The sequence below is a fragment of the Parus major genome, chromosome 1 (genome assembly GCF_001522545.3).
Source record: "Parus major isolate Abel chromosome 1, Parus_major1.1, whole genome shotgun sequence".
Lineage (NCBI taxonomy): Eukaryota > Metazoa > Chordata > Aves > Passeriformes > Paridae > Parus > Parus major.
The window spans coordinates 29,961,010-29,986,947 of record NC_031768.1 but is presented as its reverse complement, the minus strand read 5'-3'; the positions used below and the strand labels follow the sequence as shown (position 1 = coordinate 29,986,947).

The 25,938-nt window shown below is 43.6% G+C and overlaps 1 protein-coding gene across 1 annotated transcript in view; it reads right to left on the bottom strand.

Moving 5' to 3' along the window:
• LONRF2 (LON peptidase N-terminal domain and ring finger 2) overlaps positions 1 to 25,816 on the bottom strand; it is a 34,971-nt gene extending 9,155 nt beyond the window's left edge. The window contains exons 1-9 of the mRNA XM_019007835.1: positions 25,057 to 25,816; positions 10,340 to 10,458; positions 6,966 to 7,088; positions 5,889 to 6,050; positions 5,216 to 5,441; positions 3,158 to 3,254; positions 2,684 to 2,798; positions 1,319 to 1,440; positions 329 to 487 (exon numbers count right to left, since the gene is read on the bottom strand). Of these exons, the coding sequence (XP_018863380.1) occupies positions 329 to 487; positions 1,319 to 1,440; positions 2,684 to 2,798; positions 3,158 to 3,254; positions 5,216 to 5,441; positions 5,889 to 6,050; positions 6,966 to 7,088; positions 10,340 to 10,458; positions 25,057 to 25,816 (1,883 nt within the window). The remainder of the gene's footprint in view (positions 1 to 328; positions 488 to 1,318; positions 1,441 to 2,683; positions 2,799 to 3,157; positions 3,255 to 5,215; positions 5,442 to 5,888; positions 6,051 to 6,965; positions 7,089 to 10,339; positions 10,459 to 25,056) is intronic.
• Positions 25,817 to 25,938: the final 122 nt, after the last annotated feature.

Here is a 25,938-nt window from a genome sequence, read left to right as displayed (position 1 = left end):
ACCTTACCCAGACAGTCAGTTTTCACTGGAACAAACAGGCCAGCAAGCTTTCCAAACACACAGCCAATTAAATGCTATTTTTGGAGCCTGTAGTAGCAGGATGACTTGCATTCTTGCTATTATCCAACAGGGGAGTAATAAAATTACATCTTTGTGTAAAAAGGAATGTTTAAAGTCCAAAACTAAGAAGTAAGCAACTTTAGTATTGGTTCATACAGGACTGAAAGGAAACACAGTGGTTTGGGGAGACAAGTATACTGTGCTGCAGTATTCCATTAGCTCACAGCAGCCTCTGCAACAACAGGACATTCTCAGCCCATCTCCTTACCCTTTTAATTCATCAGCTAAGCACATGCCAAACTGCTTGGTACCAGTTTCCATGCATCTTCTTATCATTAGGCGATAACGAGGTTCAAAGACATGGAGTGGACAAGGGATGGTAGGAAAGGCCATGGTACATACGAAGATGGGAACATCTTTATTCAAACTGTAAGAAAATTGTTTAAAAAAAAAAATCACCTTTTTTTCTGGGTGCTGGTATATTCATCATATATCCTTAACACAAGACAAATTATTTCCTTAGACTCAATCTTTGTAAATGCATATCTCTTCAAGGTTTGCCATTTTCACAAGACAAAAAATATTTCAGGACTCTTTTCCTTAATACATTAAGTAAACAATCTCTCTAACCTACTCTAACCTACTTCCATACAGGAAAAAAGTCAAGAAATAGCCGATTTCCCAAAAACATGCATAGCGATACATCTTACGTACACATGGCATGATTTTGGTGACAACTTTTCACAGTAACAAAGTACTTAAGAATTAGCCATGTTCAAAGCAAGATGGCAGAGAACCCCCAAACTCAGTATACCCCTCTGATTTCAAAGCCCATTAATCTACTTAATTTTCTCAAGATTAACTGCATGTTTTGTTTTACTTTTTTGCTGAGTTATAGCACAACATTCACAAGTCACTGACAAAACTGGATCCTTGAACTTCTCCTGACCTGAAGTATAACCCATTGATAATCTGAATTCCACTCCCAGCAAACCCACACTGTAACTTCTAAAGCTATTATGTTTCAGAGGAAAAAGCAATTATCTTTTCTTAAGAATATTGTTGTGCCTCTCTACCATCCAAGCACATTGTTACTTGTTTATCTGCAAGATACACGTCAAAAATACAAAACATCTGGCAGGTTCATTTACAAATTCATTCCTTTGGTGCATTTTCATAAGCAAGTTAATCTTCTTCAGTAATTTAGATTGAAAACCACATTTTTGTAACAGCTGTCAGTAGTGTAAAGGGAGCCTACTTTGACAATTCCTTCATTTCTTCCTCATAAACTTTCTTCCTTTCAGATAATTCCTCTGGCAAGTAACGGACTATCAGCTCTTCTGTAAGGACGGTCTTCTTGTAAGTTCTGCTTGCCAGAAACTACAAAGAAGAGTCAACTCTTAAGTCTGGTAACAAGAAGACAAGTAACATCTCTTCCTCCCAGCCCATTCTTCCCTGAGGCCAAAGTGCACATCAGTTAGGACTGTACAGATTCCTCACCCTTTTCAGCCTCCAGGCACCACAACTTCCACTTCAGCCTATGTGGTTCACCTCACTGTCCTTTTAAACCCTAACCCCATACCCTTTTGTGGCAGAGGCAGTACTACCAGGAAGAAAAGGCAGTCTATCCTCACTTCTGCAAGGATACATGTATCTTTTTTCATCTTCAGCTGTCAGCTTACTGAAGTACTATGCAAGAAGTACAATGTATGGGATACCTTATGTCTGCTGCTGACAAGTGTTGACCAAGGAGCAACCACTCCTCATACACTACAGTTTCCACACAAACTGGAAATTTGACATGAACACTGCTATGGCTGGGGTCCCCAGGCACAAGCCTGATGTGATACTGGAAGCCTCCATTTCTTTAAGAACCAGCAAAATCACTTGCTTCCAATGAATGCTAAACATATCCTTGAGCAAATGAGGTCTGTGCATAGCTTGATGCTGTCAGTACTGCCTTGTTCCGGTTTCATAGAAGCATAGAAGTTTGGGTTGGAAGGGACCTTTAAATGTCATCTAGTCCAACCCTTTCAGTGAGCAGGGATATCTTCAAATGGACCAAATTTCTCAGAGCCCCCCATCCAACATGACCTTTAATATTTCCAGTGATGGAGTATCTGCCAACTCCCTGGGCAACCTCTTCCAGTGTTTCATCACCCTCATAGCAAAAAATTTCTTACTTACATCTAATCTCTTCAAATCAACTCTCCTTCACTTTAAAAGCATTACCCCTCTACTAAAATGTCCGTTCCTATCTTTTTTATGAACCCCCTTGTAGTACTGTAAGGCTGAGATCAGGTCTTCCCAGAGCCTTCTCCTGACCAGGCTGAACAACCACAACTCTCAGCCTTTTTTCACAGGAGAGGTGCTTCAGCCCCACATCATGTTCATGGCCCTTCTCTGGACTTGCTCCCCACTGTGCTGGGGACCCCAGAGGTGATGCAACACTCCAGGTGGGGGTCTCACCAGAGAGGAGGAGAGGGGCAGAATCCCCTCCCTCACCCTGCTGGCCATGCTGCTTTGGATGAAGATCACAAGAGCACAGAAAATCTCCACATAAATGTTTTCAGAAGAACACAAGTTTGGGCAGTTTTGTTAATTGGGGCAAGGACATACTTACTTCTGACAGCTTTTCCTTGCAGAGAGGGCAAAGTGGATTATGGTCAAGGCAACGCTCAAGGCATTTGAGGCAAAAGGTGTGTCCACAGGGTGTGGTAACAGGTTCGTAGAACAACCTTAACATGAAAACATGGAACAGAAAAACTAAGCTGCCAAAAAAACAATTCCCAGTGTGTGGAAAGGAGTAACTAGTCCTAGCTCTTTCTTTCTCTTCTGCTTTTGTATAAAGCACAGGTGACAGCATTATCCAAGGATACAAAAAAAGTTTTCATTTTTACAAGTGGTAAACAACAGAAAACTGCATACATAGTGGAGAAAGCCACATCTGTAAAGATTCACCAGATGTAAGGTTCAGCAAAAAGGAACAGGGCAATGATATAGACACACTCCAGCAGATTTCTCACATCATGACAACTTTTTCAGAAGCTAGAGAGGCTTTGTTATGTTAATTCCAGGTCAACACAGTCAGACATACCTCATGCAGAGGGAACACTCGAAGTCTGACGCATCCACCAGAGTTGTTGGTATTTCACTTGAAGGGTCAGTGGTGTTTTCAGGTAAAACATCTCCATCTAAGTAGTCAAGAAGATTATAGTAAAAATGTAAGCCTTACTGCATTTTCCAGTCTTCTTTACACTGTCAACTTTTCCACAAAAAAACCTAATTCATACATTTTCTTTCCTGAAGTTTTGTTTCTAACAAACATACCTCCCATCTAAATTTTAGATTTTTGGCAAGAGATCTTCTGGAGAGCAGAGGATGATGTCTGTGGCCTTTACAGCTGAATACTCATTATTTATTCTCCAAAAATGATTGTGTTGTGTGTTTTTCTAGACTAGTTTTTAAAATATTCTGCTATTGCTTTCCCACCACCACCCCCACATCAGCCAAGCCAGATGTTTTCAAGTACGTTAAGTCCAAAATTTAATTTGTTTACACACAGTCAAAATATTTCATCACTGTTTATTACAGATTTCTCAGCGGGGGTAATTTTTCTTACAAATATAAAAAGGCTTACATTTTTCTAGACTAGGCTGTTGTAGAAATCCAAAATTTCAAACAGCTTAAAAGTTGAAAGGACTACTGGAGCTGTATTAGCTAACACAGCTTTTACTAGCTCAACAATCTGCAAACAGAGAGGCAAAACACTTCTCTTAAAATTCTACCCAGATTGATTTTTGGGGGTGGTTTATATCTCTGGGTTAAACTCACTTTAAGGGTATGCACTTCAAACTTCACAGCAGCACTATTCAGGCTCAAAAGCTATCAGCTCCATCTTTTGTAGTCATTTACACAAGCAAATTCTGCAATTTGTTTTACAATTTGCATCTTTGTGATGAGTTGCAACAGGGCCATGACTGCTGCCTCCACATGTTTTTTATTAACCAAATTCTTGATCATTAAAAAGCTCTGTTTTTTATATTAAGTTAAAACACTAGGATGCTTTGTTAAAGAGTAACTTATGCTCAGCATCTGGTTTATCTCAAGCACAGATAGGATAGGTAGTGTGTGGCCTACAAAGAAAAACAGTGCTATCTTTAACCTACATCTCACATGTTAGCCTTTAGTAATTGCAAGAACCTGGCTGTGTTAATTCTGCAAATAGTAACATGGCACTGGGACCTAGCAGAGACCAGAAATTAGTGCTTATGGGTAAAACACGATCTCTGGCCTTCCCTGTGAAGACACAGGTGGGTCAGATTTCACAATCTATTTACTGAGTCTGCAGTTCACAGGCAAGTACAGGTTTTTTTCCTCCACAGCAACGTGATCAGAAACTGGCCATATATTGATCTTTTGTAGGGGCTGCAGACAGCCAGTGTACTTGAAGACTTGTAACATTTTCAGGCAGAAGTCAAACTTGTCGAGGTGTGGGTTGGTTGTTTTTTTACTTTAAGGGAAAAAATTCCCACCAGCACAGTAACATTTTCAAAGTCTATGTTAACCAATTAATACTTCACTACACAGTGAAGTATTGCCTTCAGCATTTTTAGCCCTGATTACTAAAGCCAGTCTGGAGGTCTTTGTTAGAAGCTTGAGAAGCATACAAATTGTAAGCACAGCTATATCAAGTAACAGAAAACTGGGGGGTGGGGACTTATTACCCTTTAAAAGGCTTCTTTGTTTGCTTGGAAAATTTCATGTAAAGTTGCATGTGACTGTTTCTAATGCTAGTTAAAGATTAGTTTCCAGGCTTACTTCATCTTTCAATCATATAGAAAGACAATGAAGTTCAGCTATACTTGAGATCTAGAAAATGGAAATGGCACTACCAACATGAAGACTGAACGGTGAGTGGATTGTATGTACATTACACTGGAAATGGCCCATCTGAGAAAGAAAAATACAGTTTTCATTCAATGAATTTAAACTGCTCCAGAATAAGGTAAATAGGTTGTTAGAGCAGAAAAAATATTATCCCAATTCCTGCAGAGAATGTTCTACTGATACCTATAAAAAGGGAGGAGTAAGAAAGTTTACAGTTTTTCAGTATGTGCAAGATAAATTTGCTTTTCTAAGCTACAACACAAACCTTTTTTAAGAATCTTATTGGGGACATCCAAGCTCTGCAAATCCCTCATATCACTGGACAGCTTTCTTTTTAGGCCAACCCCAGGTAAACTGGAGAGAATAGCTCCCAAAGACTTTTTGTTGTCATCAAAGTAGAGATCCAGAACATGATGGGTAACAGAAGAATCAGTGCTTCTGAATACATCAGATTCTTGGGACGGGGTTTTTGTTAACCTGAACATGGTATCCTAAAAAAATAAGAACAGTTATATCCAGCATGAGACCATTTTGGTTTCATTTTATCTATTAGTTTCATCAGCAATAGATCAATGTTCCCACAAGGAGCCTAGCAATGGAGGAAGGTCTGTATCAGAGGTCACTTGCCAACTGCATGAAGTAGGCCCATGCCTCTCCCTACAGCTCCTGTCTCTAGAAATTATGTTCCTGTCATACTAAAATCCTCAGTAGAAAAAACACAAGCACCACTGACCCCCACATGAAGGCATCACATTGCTTTTTGAAGAAAAAGGTTCACTCTCTTATTTTTCTGAGGAAGTATATCCCAGTAAGAGATCCAATAGCAATGGAGAGAACAGGCTTACCATGAAAGTAAGTGTAAAGACAATGTCACACAGATCAGAGAAAAATCCATGTGCTAGTTTTGGTATTTTGATGTTGAACACTTTTTGCTTTACCTTTGAGGACCCAGCAACAGAGTTATCTTCCACAGCTGATTGTGTGTTTATGCTACTCAGAAATGCAGGTTTCAATCTTGTATGGGATGTTCGACTAGAGAAAGGTGCTGTTAGACTATCGTGCACATTTTCAAAGGCTGGGAAAAACATCTCACACATTATCTAGCCAATTAGAGAGAAAAAAAAAAGAAGAAAAAGTAATAATTACAACATAGATATTTATGTTTGTGTGAATACAGAGGCACAAACAGTTTCTAGATGCCAGAAAGCTTGCAACATCTAAGACATCCTGCATTCCCCAATGCCCACAGGAGACCTGAATGGCAGTGCCCACCACAAGCACAGTCACATTCCAAGGCGCTCTTCTGCTGCCCACCTTTCTTAACAAAGGCTTCTGTTCCCCAAGAGCATCCAGGACAGCAGTTTGTTGCATCCTTCTCCTCATCCTACGCATCTCTATTTTGACACTCAGACCCTGCCTCCAGAAGTCTTCAGACCAAGCTCTCCCATCAAAACCAGTTAACAGAGATGTGTTTAAACATTCCTTGTGTTCCTCATCCATCTCCTCCATCCTCAAGCAGATTTAACCCCTAGCTTAAAGCCGTGTAGAGCCTGCTCTCCCTTTGACCAGTCTCCACCAAGCATCTTGCCAAATCCTTGCTTTATTTTTATAAAAAGCTGCCCATATGGATGGTCACAAAGAACCTGATGATGGGTTGTTATCAAGAACAAAATGCCACAAAGACTGCATGATTTTTCCAGGACAGGGCAGCACATAGCTTCCTCTTCTCAATCCTCTGTCACTTCCCACATAGAAGTAATTTTTTGATGGGTACTAAAATTAGCAGGCTCAAGCCTACGCAGTGGAATTCACAAATATATAATCCCTCTGGCTGAGGCATCAACCAAACCCAAGAGGTGCCTTACACAGCATAATGCTAAGAAGGTTTACTGGAGAACCTACTGAATCAAACTATCCTTTGGGTGTTTACAATCACCTGAAATACCACGGATTTTGCTTGTCTGTGGGATTAAAAGCAGCACAGTGGCTAAGTAGCCAGTAAATACATTTTATACCTTTTGGGCTTCTTTCTTCATTGAGCTCCATTCAGGATTTAAGGCAACACAATAAAGAAATTCCTTCAATGCTTCCTCAGTCCTTTCCAATCCAGAAAGAGCTTTTGCTTTCACATAATGGCCCTGTTCACACAAAGGAAACATACAAATCTAGAAACCATTTCTGAAGTGGCAGCAAGAAACCTGAAAACAAACCTGAAAGTTTAAGTCATTCTGCAGGTGAAGAACAAGATGCTTTTTAGGTAACAATCTCTTCGACATGAGTGACTGAAAGAAATTCAGTCCCTTCTAGTGAAGAAAGATTCCCCAGGAACCCTTCTGCTTCATCATCCCTTGCCAAAGACATTGCTCATTTCCTGAGAGAAGAGCTGGGAATAAGGAAGGGTGTTTTTCCCCAGCAGGGACAAAGTCTACTATACATCCCACTGTGCTTGGATACACCAGAGAACAGTTCAACATACCAGGACACACTTAAAATGTAATGCACCTGCACAGAAAAGGAAGTGGCACAGGGCAGTCTGGAAGTGGCAGCTGAGAGTCCATGATAAGTCACTTCTCCGGGGTGAGATAATTTTTCACCTGTTTTATTTGGCCCAAAAACATAATGAATTTAGGGCAATGTACCAATGCTTAAACTGAAGCATTTTAGCCCACCCTATCTATCCCATGTTCTAGAATAACACATCCATGGCCAACAGCTATGGTAGCCAGCTTGGGAATAAATCCTACTTTGCTTGTTACTAGTAGCAAGAGAGGAATGCCTTGTCTCTGAACTTACCTGCAGATAACAAACCACAGTTCTAATCTGACTATGGAAATCTCTTCCTTTACAATGAAAAGAAACTAAGTGTGCATTTAAACACTTCCCTCTTGTATATTAGACAGAAATGTGCTCTACAAGTCCACCCTTGACCCACATGAACAGCTCTAGGCTGTACTGAACGTACAGCTTCATTCATCTAAGAGACTGGCTAGATAAGCAGATCCACTTTTCTTCCTTCAGCATCATGCTGAAAGATGCAGTATCACATAATCTTCCTGAGCAGGTAACTCCCTCATTCTTTCAATACTGCAATCCAAGCTGAGACCTGTTAAGATCTTTGCCATTCTACTGGAATTGGAAGGAGGACACTCATGCCAAAATCAAGTAGCAAGCACTGCATAGGCCCAGTTAATTAACACAATTATAACTTGGTGACCTGTACAAGAAGTCTCAGTACACATTGATTCTCTCCAGGCAAGACACATTTTTCTTTTCCTCAATGCAGTAAGAAGAGAGATACTGAGAGGCCTGACCATGACCTTCTTACCTGGATGCTTGCACAGCCTCCATAAAACCTTTTACATGCCTGCCATCACTGTCAGCATTACTGCACTGCACTGGGGAGCCTGCAAGCTTGTTTGGACTCGTCCTTCAGGGCCGTAAGAGCAATGTCCTTATCTGACCTGCAAGGGAGGAATGTGCTGGGCTGTCCACAGACAAAGTACCTAAAGATGCAACACCAGGGGTTAGGCCTGGGGACTAGAGGCCCCTATACTTCAGAGACTGCCACCTTCCCATTCCTATTTTCATATACCACACATGCCCTGACAAGCACTGGAGTGAAGGGGAGATCCAAACAGAAACACAAGCAGCAGGCAGGAGGGCACCTGTGTCTACCCTCCATATAAAAACACAACTGGAAACTTCTCCCTGCCTTACAGAGTCCAAGGAACCAGTTTTCATAGCAACTGGAAAGAAACCAACTAATCAAGTTGCTCATGCTCCAATGACTACAGCATACCAAGGAGTTTCACCAGTAACTCAGCAAGCCACTACATCTGTCATCAATAAGCCAAAAGATACCAGTAGGTGAACACTTGCATCCTAGGAGCTACTCCCAGAATTAAGTTTAATTTTATGTTGGGTTTGTTTCTTTTTAAACTACACAGCAAATGTTTAAGTTAATTTCTGCTGCTGGATGAGATGCTGCAATACACAAAAAAAAGCAGATGCCCAGAACTCCTGCAGAACATGGATTCTGGGTCAGCACAGCTTATGTCGATGTCCTCACAAACATGAAAGCACAAGTGAAGTACGTCTGAACCACTGCTGGTTACGCCATGATGACAAATTTCATTTTCAATTAACATTCTTCAGAGATGTGATTAATGAAACCTTTATCCGCCTACGACTGACACGCATCACATTTCCATGGATTCAGGCAAACAGAAGACAGTTCAAGCAAACATCTGAACGTGCGTAATTAATTTTTCTCCCTCTGCACAGAAACCCAGCCAGCATCACCAGAGATGGGGTTCCTGACTTGATGAGAAATTATCTGGGATAGAGAAGCAAACTCGATGCAGGGGAAGATTATGAACTGCCTTCCATCATGAAATGTTTTAATGGGTGACAGGACAGATAGCCTTCAGAGACAATTATTTAGCTTGCCGGAGACCCAGTGTTTCGGACAGCACCTCTCTGCCTGCCCTGCATCATCCCTGGCTGGGAATGGAGCACTAGCTGTTTGCACAGGCAGGAAGCTGAGGCATTTATGCAACACCTCCTTAGTCTCCACAGGAAAACAATGTCTGGCTAAAATCCTTCCCCAATTCCCCACACTACATTCTCCCCAGAAAGCAGCCAGAGGCTTTATCCACTCAAACCTGTGCTGTAGTTTTGCTACTGATAGCAAATTCTAATTCATAAATTGAGAGACTGACTGCAGGTATAATCCTAGGTGGGATGAACTGCTGGACACTCAGTCCAGCCTGAGGCAACCAGTAGTAATGATGGGCACCATGTACTTCTTCCATTTCTCTCTCCTAACATAATTTCTAATACTTGCTTCAAACTGCCCACTGCTCCTTGTGGCACGCCCTTTGGTTATGAAAAAAATCCCAACTCCTCTATGAAACACCATGACACAGGTAGACATCACAGATATGAAATCTTAGGATTAAAGAGGGAAAGAAAATAATCCTGAAATACAGTCTGGGTGGCTCCTAAGAAACACACATTGGCCAGCAGGCTGTCAAAGCCACATGCTTCCTGAGGACACATCATTCAAGAGGGACAGGCAGGCCATCCTGGGCTGCCGGAGCCTTATGGACTGATTCTGCTGCCTAGCTGCAGCACAAATTGTAACAGGTAACAGGCACCAGCATGAACAAAACCACACCACCAGCTGCCCACCACCAAAATCCCACCAGCTGGAGAGATTCTGAGGACCTTCCAGACCTGTTCTTTGAAGAACTTAAGACGTTTTTGGCCCTGTTAACGCCACGATATTCTTCCAACAACACCCCCAGCAACATTGTTCCCAGCACACAGAGAAGCCCCGAGAAGAAGCACTTTTCATTTTGGTCTTTACAAGAGGCAAGCACCGTACCGCGGGCCAGTGGGGTTTGTTCCGGCACAGGATGTCCGCGTCGTGAAGAGCTTGCTGGTAGTTTTTCATCAAGGTACAGAGCTCTGCCCGCTGTGCTATTAATGAACACTTGCAAGGAGCTGGAAAACAAAAACAGATGCAAGGAACTTAACTGAAGAAAGTACTAGGACATGTTAAATACTATAACCTTGTATCCAGCCACTGTAACCAAAAAAATCACTACTTCACACCCATTCCATTACTCTCCTGTAATGGAAAAAAAGGCAATTACTTCATTTCTTCCTGCTTAAAGTATGTTCTTCTCATCCTGAAGAAGCAACCTCAGTGTTTTATCTAGCACGACATATTTAATATCCAAATAGGATGCCACTGTTCTCTTCCCCATCTTGCTTACAGGACACTGCAGAAAGCAAAAAGAAAAAAGCCACAAGTGTTTCTACCCTCAGTGTGGAGAAAGAAATCACCAGGGCAGGACTTCAGCTAAAACACTCCTGGAAGCCATTAAATAACAAGAATGCATGCAGCCTTTACACTTCATATCCGCTTGCCTTCCCCAGGGCAAGCAAACCTCTCTTGATCACACACCTTGCCTCCACAAATTCATGAATCATTCAGTTCACATGGATTATGAACTTCCCAAGCATTATTATTCTGTCCTTTCTTAAGGTCTCTAGAACACATTTTAATTTCATAGAACCACAGAAAAACTGGCTGGTCCATATTCAGCCTGTCCACCAGGACCTTCAGCTCTTTTCTGCAGATCTGCTATCTAGTCCAGCCCATCCTGTTGTACAGTTATTGTGTCCCAGGTGTATTTCCTTTGCAGAAGTAGGCAAGGCTGGTCAGCCCATGCCCCAGGCTGTCGGTTTGAACCTGCCCCCCAGCAACTGCTTCTTCCTCTTCCAGTTTGGTGTCAGGGACAAACCTGCTGGCAGCATGCACTTGCCTGTGATGAAAGCTGTTAGTAAGGTGCTGAACTGTGTCAACCCCATTACCAACACACCTGGACAACACCACTGGCAGCCATCCGCCCAGCAGCTCTCAAGCCATTAGCGACCACCTCATGCCCCACATCCAGTCAATTCTCCACCTCCCTGCCACAACGTCCCCAGCTTGGCAAGAAGGCAGCAGGCTGCGGCAGCATCCTTGCAAAACACAAACCAAGTCCCAGAGAACGCTCTGCTTTTGGTCACTAGAAGAGTTATATCATCATACATGATGAGATTTATGAGATATTTACTTTTCACCACTGTTGACCTTCGTGTACTGGGAAAGGCTTCTGGAAGGCTGGAAGATGGCTGCTGGCAGCTAAGTGGTGCAGTAATCCTTTCCCAAACATGAGCTGTCAGAACTGGTAATTAACTTTACAAAGGCTCCAAGGTGTGCTGAGAGACACGTTTCCACAAATTTTCAACTTCACATCCAAACTTTTCCACCAATTGCCACCTTACACATGTTCATACACAGGGCTCCTTCCTCCATATTTCTCATGCTCTCTTCAGTCTGTTTGGGCTTCACTGTTTGGATCTCACTTCAACACCAACATTCTGAACACGCCTTCAGTAAGAACACATTGCTCATGCACAGCCCAGGTACAAACACATGTGCATGGACACAGAGCAAGCACAAGTGCAGCAGATGCCTCTACTCTAAGTTCAAAGACATAGCAGGAGGGATGGCCCAACATCACATCCCCCTCCCATCTCCTCCCCTCTCTCGGGCTGATTCTACTGCTTGTGCAGCAAACCAGGCTCGTGTGGTTGCACTGACAACCACAGCAAAGAATCAACTCACCAAAAGTTAATTCAACAACAAATAAATAGAAAGGTTTAAGAGGATTGGTGTCCCCTCAACTAGTTCACTGTACAGCCACACAAACTTAAGTGCCAGGACACCGGATGAGAGGGAAAGAAGCAGCAAGGAGTGCTGCCTTTTATGGCTGGAGTGTGGACTGACACCAGATATACTAACTGCAGCATGATATATCAGAGCTGATGCTTCTCTGCTGGTCTCAGACAGTGACAGCTAGAGACTCCACTTACAGAGCTCTGCAAAAGCTCACACAGTGGGGTTCTGTGCTGTTATTTGTTTGTGTGGTTTTGACACAGTTTGTTGTGGTTTTTTTTTTTGACTATTACACATGCAGACTATTGCAGGCAGTGATCCACTTTTCTACCTGGTAGTTTTTAAAAAGACTGCAAATTAAATGAAATTGAAAAGCAATCAACCTAAGATCTTCAAGTAAGTTTTTTCATTTCTTTTAGCAGATGTCAGATATTAAATTACTTAATTAGCTGCATTTGAACAGTAAGGAATTCATACTTTGTATTTCCATCTTTGTATCTGTTCTAGAGTACCCATGTGCAGGGTGTGCTGAGGGGGTAGAAGCAGCAAGCAGAGTTAGGAAGCTCCACAGGAATGCAGGGTGCAGGGTGGGGTATTTCTGGCACCACATGGAAAGGAAGTAGTGTGAGATTAGGGGGCAAAGCAAGCCAGCTTGCTGCTTCTGTTCACTACTGCACATTTTGACCACACTGATGCTTTCCAGCACTCTTCAGAACAGTTCACATACCCAACTGATGCAGAGAAAGAACAGATTCATCAGCTCTTTTTCAGGAACTTGTCTTCACTGCAAAAGTTTTAAGCAAAAAAATGCCACTGCAGAGCATAACAGTGTGGCAAAGGCAGCAGATCCTCCTGAAGCACAGTCCAAAGGGTCTCACAATATGAAAGGAAAATAAACCAACTTGGAGGCAAGCCAGAAAAAGCTACGTGTATTCACAGTTTGTACCTTTCGTTCACTGAGACTCAGTCAGAAAGCATAAGGTGTGGCCCATCTTAATGAGTAACTGGCAAGGAATGTTTAGTTAACCGAGAGAAAGGATAAAAAAACCCACCAAACCAAACAGCTTTGCTAAAAAGAACAGTATTTACAAGGCCACAGTGTAAAAGGTCTTCTATAGAGAGATGAAGCACCCAGACTGGATGCCATAGCTGGAGTGCTGCCCAGCCACCTCCATTCAGGCTCACCTCACTCACAGAGCAAGCAGTGCAGACCGAAATCTTGCTGGCTCTACACCCAACCTATGCATCCCTAATTCCCAGCCTCATACTATCAGCAGGATTGTCCCAGGAAGATCTGCATCTCACCAGGGCAAAGCTAGATGGGCTGAAACTTCATTCTTTGTCAGTGGAACTGAGGTATCAGCTGGCTGACTCCAACTCAGGGTTCACGTGGAAGTGGGACGAAAAAGTGTATACTCAGCTGCAGCCTAAATAACTACAGGGTTTCTTGTGAGCATCATGATACTGAGTTGTTCCACGCCACAGCAAATGCTGCGTTGAAAATATCTAGTCACAGAAGGTGGAAAGAGAGGGCTTGAGGATGTACAGAGTTTGTTAACACTGCTAGATGCCAGTATACAAGTATGCCAGTGTCCAAGGCCAGGCTGGACAATGCCTTGAGTACCCCAATGTAGTGGTCTAGTGGAAAGTGTCCCACCCCATGGGACTAGATGATCTTTAAGGTCCCTTCTGTTATGAATGAAATTAGACAACTAGGTCCATTGAGTTAACAGCAATTTAATTAAAAATGAATACAATTTAGTGTATAAATATAATGTATTGTACAAATTAATACAATTTAGTAAAAGAATATGATTTAGTGAATACATTCAAGTATATATATATATGTGTGTATATATATATATACGTATGTAATTTGCCAGTAATGAAGTATGATTAAAAAATAAGCAAAACCAACTGGGGCACAGAGAGGGCTTCTCACCCTACCTCACGTACAAAACAAAGCAATTCAAACTAAACTTATATACTGTATGTTATACATAGTCATTAATGTTTCCTCTAAGTTTCCTCCTACTTTCAATTCTGCAATTCTACGTCACTGTACTTCATGGCACATGCCTCACTCGTTGCCAGGGGGTCTTTGGATGAAGGCTTACACTCATCTTCATTGTCCTCTGGATATCCTCACAGGTTGCACATGTGTACTAAGCGTTGTGTTATGTAAGTAAGCATTCTATTCCAATAATTAGCCTTGCATTTCATAGATAAAACCATCATTTCAGACCCTAAGCTTGAAGTCGTTCCAACTTTGTCCATCTCAAGGTCGATTCTGTCTTGAGATGTTACTTATCTTAAAACTACATCCTGTATCCTATTTTTAACATGTAACATCTGCAAAGGGGTCCATGTGCCTTGTAACACTAATTCCCTGTATGGCTTTATAATAACTTTCTAAATAGTTACAGTTTAGTTAGCATGAATCATCTTCATTTATCACACTTCCAACTCTTACCATTTTGATTCTACACTATAATAACTGTCAAGTTTATTTTTGCAATTACAACAACAAGAAAAAACAAATCCAAAGAAACAACCCTAAAACAAAAAGCTGCACAATAGTCAAAAGTTTATTTTAAAACAATGCATTCTTTCTCTCTTCTGGAGATAAAGAGCAGAGAAAAAAAAAGATTTACTTTATGAAATGACTTATTATTTCAGGCCAAATTAAAAAAGAAAAGTGTAGAAAATTTTACTGTTTCCACAATACCAGCAGATGGCATTTTGTGAATCCAACTCCTCCTGGGAATCTACAGCTGCACAGCAAAATTTATGTCCTTGTCAGCATCAGGGATGCAGTTCTGAGGCTCCCAGGATCTGCGTCTCCGGACAGCTGGGACACAGGGACTTCCTCCAACACACAAGTCCTGGAAGTCTTCCCAAGCATCTCCCTTCGCCCCAGCCATAATCCCACTGTACCAGACAAAACCCTGGCCTATACTGGGCTCAGAGCAGAGCTATGTTTGGGTCTTTGCCTACTGAACCCTCCTTTGGACCACCAAATATTGCCCACCCTAAGAGTGATTGTCAGCTGGGATTTCTTCAAAATCCTTTATTTTCCTCTCACACTATGTTTGTGCTCATCTGCATGTTTGCTATACTGTGCTTTTACTTACGCAGCAGCTATCACCCAAAATTACTTTTCTAGATATGCCCAAGCATATCTAGAATTCAAGTTTTTGAAAAAAACTATTCTGTTGAGTTCAGGAGACCAGTATAAGAACAGGACTGCCCAAAAATCTACTTGTGCCTGGAAGGCAGTTAGAGAAATTATGAAATTTTTCCCAACTGACCATAGATCATGATAGAAGTTACTGCAATAAACTACACTGTGATTTCTTCCAGAAAGTCAGAATAGAAAGAACAAGTTTAAACTTAGTAGAACTCTTTAACTCTCCTTATCTGACAATTCTTCCTAAAAAATTGCTTCTTATTCACACCTATTTCACTACTACGCAGGTTTCCTGAAGGCATGAGCAGAACAGAAGTGGAGTATCACAAGCACCTTTCAGTCTTGCTTGTAAGAGCCTGTACAGTATTTCAGCAGAAACTTCTCTCACATTTTAAAGAAATTTCTGCCCTGGAGAGAGAAAGAAACTTGGCTTGTTTTGCTACATTATGCATTTACTTCTGAACAATTCAGTATTGAAAGCCTTTTAATAAGCTTGAAAAATAATACAAAACATATATTTTCATTTCAGTGAGAAATTAGCAAGTTTCAGTAATTAAATGAATAGAAAATTAGCTTTTCACCTCCAACTTCATGTAAGCATGACAAGGCCACACACAAAAAATGGATACACAGAGCTGTTTGGCAGGGAAAGAGGAGGTGGCAAAGAGAAAGGTGCAGTTTAGATAAAATAATTAGCAGAAGTAGTAAAGACATTCAGGACTTTAAAATAAAACTTCATTTCACAGCAAACATGAAAACCAGGGTCAGCTTGCCAAACCTGATTAAGACAACAAATATGACCATATATTTGCAATCCACCTTAACTGAATTAACAACTGGACTTTAAAAAGTATACATATTTTCTGAATATCATGGTTTTTCTTCCTCGCATTTACATCACTGGCATCTTCCTGAAGTGACTGAATGATTCCAGAGGAAATGTGCAAGCACTTTCAGCGGACAGAGGATGCAATAAAAGATGGCTCTTCTTCCAGAAGTCTACTTGTGCAACCCAACACCCTTCCACAGCACTTAGGAGGCAGGCACTTGTGAACAGGACCCTGCAGGCAAACAGAACACCCATTTCCCCTGAGGAACCAAGGGACCAACACTGGTAGACAGTAGTGTATGGCCTTAGGTACTCGTGAAATAGGCTGTGGTGAGGACGAGGAGCACGGGGCACCACCATCCTCCGCTTGGAGCCTGTGCCGCCAGTTTTTAGGAAGATGTAATTTTAAGACTGATACTAATTTCTCTCAGGCCTCCATATTTTTCTGTTCAGAAGCCCAGGCTTAAGAACACAGCTCTTGCAGTGTGCTGAACAAAACGCTTTAAATTCTCAGCAGATTCTCAGTTTTATTTCAGGCTCAGTAAGTCCTCAGCTAGGAAGCCCCATATGTTATTTAAAGCTGGACTGTCATCACTGCTAAGCACGGCTAATCACTATTCCATCATTACTCAGGAGAAATACTGTAAAGGAAGTTGTATGCTACCCAGAAGAGCTGCTCCAGATGATGCAGCTAACTTTGCACCCTCACTTTTGTGCTGTAGCTCTGGCCTCATGAGGCAGGAGCATGCAAATTACATTACATTACATTAGTACAAATTAATGTACTACCAATTACATTAACCTACATTTTAGTTTGCATGTCCACAACTCCAGAGCCAATGATAACCTTCTTCCCAAACCCCTAAGTCATGAATTGCAGCAGCTGCAGAAGTTCTGAATTCAAGAGCGTCCTGGCATAGAGCTAGGCGTAATGTATTAGATCATTACTCCCTCCTATGCAAATCCTAATCTTTCAGAAGTCTACACTCTTTCCATGTAATACAGCATGAAACAATACACCCTCCCATTTTCAGTTCCCACTCTACCCTTTGGACATTTGGGCTGCTTCACATGATGTACCCCAAGTCCATCTATGGCCTCTTGGCACTAGTATAATAAAAGCAGTAAGTACACAAATATGACTCATTTTTTAATGCTTACTAATTCACCCAGCATTTAGTTCAAGGCTGGGAAAGGTTTCCTACCAAAGCCTCAGTCAGAATAGAATTATCCTCTCAAACAGCAGGTACAGAAACTGCCCCAAATCAAGATACCTACAGATCAAAGTATGATATAACAAGTAAGATTCCAAACCAAAACAAAACACATCAAGAGGTCAACCCCCTGCCAGATCTTCAAAACGCCCAAGGAAAAGTTCTGATCTTCCCAATGAAACAGGGACTGATGCTAGGTGCAAAGGAACCTGTGATTGCAAGGAGACTCCAAAGACAGCAGGACCAGCCAAGCAGGTCTCTCACAATCACAGTTTATTTAACATCAATTTACAGCCAGATATTCTATCATGAAACTATTTTACCAGTGACAACATAGTTGCCTTTTTTGACATGATTAGTACAAAGGCTACATTTCTAGAAGTTACCCTTCAGGTCTCTATAAGCTCTTTTTCCAGCTAAAGTTTGCTTCAGAACTTCTGACTTTTGCAAAAAAGGACCCTCTTGTTTTTCTGTCACTACCTCACTTCTTCTGTCCTCAAACGGAGCAGATCCCTCAATACATTTGCAAAAAAGGAACGAGTACTGCAATACCCTAGTAATTTTAAGATAAGAAAGCACAAGTCAGTTCTATAAATGTCCTCCTTCAAAAGTAAAAGACTTTCCGTTACACTTTACGAAAGAAAAAAAGAAGAGTATGCTGTTTGAAGAGACTTCAAAAATTCTTCAGACTTTGATAAGTAGGTATAGTTCATTCTCAAGGATTGCTGAAGTAGTTCAATTATTTATAGGAAATTACATCTGGGTTACATACATGAAGGGGGAGGGGAAAATACTGTACAATTGTGTACCATTTAGGATGGGGTAAGTTACATGAGCAATTACTTTTAAGAAAACCACACAAAAAACCAAAAACCCACAGCAAGACTGTCTACTGTACACCATAATGCCTCCTTCCCTTTGCCAGTGATGTGTAAGCCTCCTGACCACCTTGGCTCTGGTCTTGTAGCCTGGCAATGCCTCTGCCTTCAGCAGACCCTCTGCAAGGGTCTGCAAAAGGCAGAAAACAACAGGCAAATCAGAAAACAGACAAAACAGAAATCAACAGGCAAAAACTTTCAAACTGCAGGACCTGAGCATTCAACCAAAAGCTCTGTACAAACCATGAGCAACAGGAGCTTCTTGTCCAAAAGGCTTGACATGTTTCCAGTGGTGACATACACCAAGTATTTGCTACTATTTTTCAAGCACTACTTCACAGTAAAACAGGGGAGGGGGGAGGCACTGAGGGGCAGAACTCTACAAAATATTTCAAGTTTAAAAATAACTCTGGGATTATTGCAACAGTCTCCAGGTAACCTTGACTCCTACTTTTACACATTTTTCTGTCCATGTAGAACAGAGCAAGAGGTTTTGGAGACACACTTTAAGCAGATTCCAAGACATGATTTTACAGAGGGATAGGAAAGTTCCTTTTTTAGCACAACTCCTCTAAGCAGCAAGCAACTACTATTTTTTGTCACAGGTAATTTCAGAAACACTACCTCTCATTCTTCTCTTAAAGTCACCTTATTTTAGGAGCTAAAAAATTAAATATTCTTCTGATAAATTATTAAAATGACTGAACCAGTTGCTGTTGCAGGAGTCATGACAGCTGTCTACCATGGATTTTTTGTTGGTTTTGCTAAATGGCTGGTACAACATCAAAGACTTACTTCTTTACTACTGCAAACAGGAAAGTGTACCCAAGACTCTGTGAGAAAGGAGGATTTCACCAACATCTTTTTTACCATATCAGGAAAAGACAAATGACCTTATCTTCTAATAGCAGCCTTCTAGAAATGGTGTACAAAAGAAGAGACCATTAAAGTGTTCTAATACATATAAAGCACATACAGGTTCATGTGGATGCTCTCTAGCAGTTTTGTTTGAATGAGACTTTGGTACAAATGCACCATTAACAAGGGTACAACCTTAGAAAATGGCAGAATTAATAAAATGCATACAATGACATCAGCCACCTCTACAAAAATTTTAGCACAGCTCTCTCTGAAGAGGGCTCAGTAGACCCCCTTTACAGATTGTGACTCCTCTTTGGATCTTCTGACCCTGACCCAGGACTAACAGAGAAATCTGTCACTGGGGTCAGGGCTGCAGTAGGAAAGCACCTGAAGGCTGTTTTACCAGTCCACCAAGAAATTCTGATCATCCTTTCCCCCTCCTTATCTGAAATAATTTGGACACAGACATAGAATAAAAATGCCCAAGCAAATTATTTCTGGGGCATGGCAGAATGCTTTTCCACACCCATCTCATGGTTGTAAGCACTCAGTCTAACTCAAGAATGCTTGGCCGGAAGTTTACCCATGTCATGCTCTCCAGGAAGGAGTGCAATCCCAGAATCTGTCATTTACCTAGCAGGAAAATCTACAGCAGTTGCTCTTGAATCAACTCACACTGAAGGTCTGTAGCTTCCTTTGTGTCTTTTTTCTCCTGCCTCCTTGGCCTGCCCTACCCCCTAAATTCAATTCCTACAAAGGGAGAATTTGGAAGGCATCAGATAAATTTCAATTAATTACTTGACCACAAAAGTAAATTAGTGTTGAGTGGCCACAATAAGCTCTTTTTGGATCAGACCAACTTATGGTGATCATCCAATGGGATGTGGGGGGAGGGTTCTCCAAGGTCTGGCCAAGAGAAAGAGATTCTCCTCTTTCCACCAAAGCTCAGGAAACCTTCTGCATTTTGTTTCTAGCAACACCACAACCACCACCCCGTGGGCCAGAGGTCAGTGAGCAGGTCACCACTCCAGGAGACTGGAGACAGAGCAACCAGCACACACAGCAACATCTCCCTTGCTTGCCCTGCAGCACTGCTACCTCTGACACTATTTTGGGCTTGGTACAAACTCACCTCCTTTCCTTGGCCTTTACTACACCATCCTTTATCCACTTGAAACAAAGATCCACATACATGTATGTGCAAAGGAGCCTTTTTTCTTAAATCCTCAGTCTTTCAATATGCTCTGAAAACTCTGTGATACAGCTGAGCTTTAGCTCCTACATGGTCATTCTGGAACGCTTGGCAGGGGTGGAACTAAAATCCTGGCCAACATAGAGCGGCTGTACGTATTAGCTATCCCCCTCTGCCCCAGGACAAACACACTTCTGCTCAGAAAGAGTCCATCACACTAGAAGTAAACACAATCACTTTGAGTGTTTGCTAAGCTCTTAGAGCTTTCCAGAAACAATCATCTTCTCAGGCCTGATAAACCTTGCAGCAGTGGGTTAACTACACACCAAAGCCAACATGTCTCATGCAGAAACAGGATGTCCTGAAACACCAATGTCCAGATAGGATGTGTGCCACGCTCAGGGTTGGGACCCAGTGGTACAGCACACAGCAACAAGAGGCTGCTCCATCACACCACAGGAGCCAGGGCAGGGTCACCCCTCCACAACCACAGAAGCTCATTCGAGATTAGGGTCAGGTGGGCACAGCAAGGTCACATCCCTTCCCAGCAGAGCCACAGCACTGTGGGCAGGCTTGAGAGACCACCCAGGAGCCACGGACCTACATCCCTGGGCTTTGTATCCCTGAATAGACATCTTCAACTTTATTTATTGGAAAGGCACAGGATGGTAACAGGCTGTCTCAGGACAAAGAAGGGCACAGAGAAATTCTGGCTTAAGGCATGACCCAGGACGACCCCAAACTTCTCACACTCTGCATGTATGTTGTCTAATGAATGTACCCTCATCCCAAAGAGAGCTCCACCTCTTTTAGAGCTGTACTTGGGAAAAGCTCTATTCACAATATTCCCAATGAAGTAACAGCTACCTGTTGTCTCTGTAACTGAGAACTGCTTTGGAGAAATTTAAAAAAAAACAAAACCAAAGCACATCCTCAAAATACATTAATTTGTCATGGAAATCCAGCTTGCTTTGACTTCAGGCACACAGCTTAAAGAGTCTGTATGCCTGGACAGAAGGAAATGACTGTACTCCTCCCAAGCAGTCCCTCCAGAGAGTATCTCCATCAGAGGGAGAGCAGCAGATGAAAGAAAAAAGGGTGCAGAAAGCACACACTGTACAAAAAAGCCCCAAATCCAAATAAACAAAAAGAAAACAACCCCACAAACAAAACAATCTTGCACACATATATCATGTATTTCAGTTTAATTAACCTCAGAGTCCAGACAATTAGAAGACTAATTAGAAGAGAAGGGGTGTCAGAGAGAAGCCCACCTCTGATCCCCACACATATGAAAGCTAGGGTAACAGCCATGAGAGCAACCTTTGTACAATACTTAATATTATGATGGCTGAACAGCATAAAGCTTGGCACAAAAAAATGATCCATCTGGAAACAAATGCTTTCTTTCAAACGGCTTGACATGTGCTTGCTTTGAAGCTGTGGTAATTAGATACCTTAAAATAATGGAGGATCTATTACAATGTCTACAGCAGGAAAAAAAAAAAAAAAAAGGCAGTGACTTTGTATAAAACAGCAGAGATCACATCTCAAGAGGACTGGAAGGATCAAATAGCAAAGCTGATTTTCTTAAGAACAAAAAACCCCACTCAACCACCCCTGAATCCACAGCAGACATGAACGTGGGAGCAGCAGTGTTGTTGTAGATGTGATCGTTAAGGAGAAAAAATGAACATACTCCCTAAGATTACGAGTTTGTAAGACCAACAAATTCAACTGGAAAAAGTTGACAACTTGAAGGCATGTAGACCTCATCCCAAGCCTGAAATATGTACCAGACATTCCAGATTGCCAGAAAAGTAATTCAAGAACTGAAACACCTCAAGAACTAAAGTGTGAATCAGGAGGTCACAATCAGAATGAGCAAAGCAATAGGAAAGCTTATTTTAATATTGCATCACACAAAGCTATTTGTAACAAATGGAGTAAGAAAAAACACCAGTAAAAAAATCACAGAAGAGTGTGCACTGCCAAGATACCTGGAATTCCACCTAACTTTATACCACAGTTGTATAATCAATGTGTTCATGTGCCTTCAGATGCTAAAAAGGAATTTTAATGATACCCAGGTCCTTGACACTCAACAGCAATACAGAAGCATTTGGAGGTTGTAGAAAGCACTTGTCTTCTCACACATTAAATGTGTGTTCAGCCAGGAGTAGAGGAAACTGTGGGGACACCTCATCACAATTTACAGCTTCTTCACAAAGGGAAGTGCAGGGCCAGGCACTGATCTCTTTTCTCTGGTGACCAGGCACAGGACCTAAGGAAAACAGCATGAAGCTGAGTCTGGGGAGGTTTAGGTTAGATTTTAGGAAAAGATTTTTCACCCAGGATGGCTGGGAACTGGAACAAGCTCCCCAGGTAAATGGTCACAAGCTTGATAGAGCTTGGGAAACTTTTAGACAATGCTCTCAGGCACATGGTGTGATCCTCAGGGCTGTCCTGTGCATTTAAGTCACCCATATGCTAACATTTAAATACTGAACAGTTAGAGAAGAACTGTGAGGTTTGTTTTTTTTCCCTTATTTACCATGATACTTGGCTGGAAAACAAGTAGGCAACTCCAGCATGCCGAAGAGCAGTACCTGATGAACATGTGGCAAGAATTTAAGAACATGAGGCTCATACACAGCAGTTCCACTTGTGAGAAACAGCACCAACACGCACAAAACATCAAAAAAGATGATAGGCATGGGCCTGCCCTTCTTCAGCAGGAATTTGGATCCACTACAGGGAAATTACAACATATAAGCCTATGGCTTTTGGATTTCAAAAGCCAGCAAAAAAACCTGTTATTATTTCCAATTACAATTTTAATAGAAGTAAAAAATTCAATTTTACTGACAGAGTGAAGATTTATGAATGGATTCCCAGGCTGCTTGGGAAATAACTGAAGACAGAAATAAGGACATTGCAGAGGAGTTGAGACCCCGATGCACAACAGCAATGGCTGGAGACTGTACTCCAGGGGCAGGAAGGAGAAAGACACACGCTGTGTGAGAACACAAGCAGCACACCAGTCTTCCCTCTCCTTTCACCCCCATGCAGACACAGCTAGAAGCAGAGACAACAGTGAGAAATAGTTCTCTAAAAATCTCTTCAAACATTAATTTCATTGATGAGATACTAATTTCCCCAGCAATAGGACCCTGAACCCAAAATATTAGGAGGCTTCCCTACTGAAAACTCATCGTATCCACTAGTGACCTACATTAAGCCTCTCCTCTCCCTCCGCTTCACCTTCCTTCTTGGGCTCCATCCTGCCCTACTTTAATAGGGATTACTTCAGCTAAACCACATAATAGTTTTATGGGGACACTCAGCTAGGACTGAAAACTTGTCACATCTAGCTGGAAAAGTGAAATAAATAGCAGAAGTAATGGTTTCCACAGCCAGCATCAGCTGTGAGGAGATAGTATGCTGTGCTATCCCATCCCATCCCAAACTCTTCTATCTCCAATGCCTATCATGAAACCGTGGCAAAAAATGAAAATGAGTCAATACTGGCATAACGGTAAAATTGTTTCTCTCTACAGCAAAATTAAAAAAAAAAAATAATAATCAGAGCCATATATCCCTTCATGTAACAACTAGGATCAAGGAACACGATTTTCGGTCAATGCAGGGAAGGAACTCATTGACAGAGGAGCGGCACAGTTTTCCCTACACTTGCCTTTCAAAGACATTTACCCGCAGGATTTGGTCTGCGTTAAAACGACGGAGGCTTTCTCCCCGCTTCCTCCTCGATTAAACCGGACATCCATCACGCTGAGACCGGAGGAGCGGCAGATCCCGGGGGATTTGCCGAGATCGCGGCTCTCCCCCACTCCACGCCTCTCAGACATTCACGGTGTTGTACCACCCCCACCGCTCGCAAGGGCAAACAAGCCGAGAGCACGCACGCATACATCCACTACTACAAGGCTACAACCGAGCGAGAAGAATCCACCTACTACTCGGCGCAGAGCCTGAAAACAAGCTAGTTTTGATAAACTAAGGCTGCCATCGGTTTGGCAGAGGAGGAAACCAGGCATTTTTATTTAAAGCCAAGCTCTTCAGAGAATACCCTGCACACAGAAATCCTGCGTGTCAACAAAGAGGCTACGCTCAAAACACGGGCGGACCATCTCTCCAAGGCTAAACATAGATTAATCTCAAGGATCTTGCACAGTGCAAGATAAAGGAAATTTTCTGAACCTTTACACTTACTGCTATCTCATTAGGTGTTTCCAAAGCTTTTATCTTGCTGAAGGTGCAGCTGCACGTAGCTGAATGAATCTGATCCACATACTCATTTCTTCCACGAAGCCGCGGCGGGGCTCAACACGACCACTACTGCCTATCCTACACTGAATGATGGCTTCCCCATAAATAGGAAAGCGGGTTTTCTAGAAATACTGCATAATGAGTCATCGGCATCGAACAGCTAAACGCCAGGCACCTTCAGAGCAAGGACAGAAATACCAGTGGAACAAAAATAGCCATTCACTGGAGCGGGGGGCGGGCGTGAGGAGACCCGCTGGCAGGATTCCCGCTCGTAACCTCCCCCAGGTGCCCTCTTCCACCGTTCACCGCAAGCCCCCTCCCCTCCCGGCTGCGGGAGCCAGCCCGGTGCCGGCGGGCAGCGCTGCCCCTGCCGCGCCCCCTCCTCCCCCTCCTCCTCCTCCCCGCCGGCGCCACTCACCCATCTCTAGGGCCTGGTTGTACTTCTCCAGGGCGGCCGGCAGCTCCTGGCGCTCCCGCAGCGCGTCGCCCTCGGCGCGGAGCCGCCGCGCCCGGCTCTCGGCGCCGAACCACTTGTGCAGCAGGTTGCCCAGCACCACGTTGACCCGCGGGCGGCCGGCGGCCGGCGGCAGCGCGGCGGCGGCAGGGGTCGGCTCGGCGGGGCGGCGCGGGCGGTGGCAGCGGCCGCAGTCGCCGGGCTCGGCGCAGCGGCGGCAGTGGGTGTGCCCGCAGTGCAGGGTCACCGGCTCGCACAGCAGCCGCCGGCACAGCGGGCAGGCGAAGAGCTCGGGCGGGCGGCAGCACGCCGGGTCGCCCAGACTCTCGCCCTCCGCCCCGCCGCCGCCACCCGCGCCGCTCCCCCAGGGCGGGAGGCGCAGCTCCTTGTCGCGGATGCTGTGGGCGACGCTCTCCGCCAGTTCCCGCAGCTCCTCGGGCCGGAGCCGCGCCAGCCGCGCCGCCGCGCCGTAGGCGTCCAGCGCCTCGGCCATGCGGCCGGCCCTGGCCAGCGCGTCGGCGCGGCGGAGGCACAGGCCCCGCTCGGGCTGCGGCAGCCCCGCCAGCTCCGAGCCGTAGATCTCGGCCGCCAGCTCGAAGTTGCCGCCGCGGAAGGCCTCCTCCGCCACCTGCAGCATCTCGGCGCAGGGTCCGCCCGCCGCCGCCGCCCTGGCCCCGGCCCCGGCGGCGGGCGGCAGCGCGCAGGGCCCCGGGCCCAGCTCCATGCCCGCGCGGCGCCGCCGGCCCCGGGCCGCCCTACTCCATGCTGGGCCCGCGGCGCTGCCGACTCCGGCTTCTTCCTGGGAGGGGACGGCGACGGAAGGGAGGGAGGGATGGAGAGGGGGCG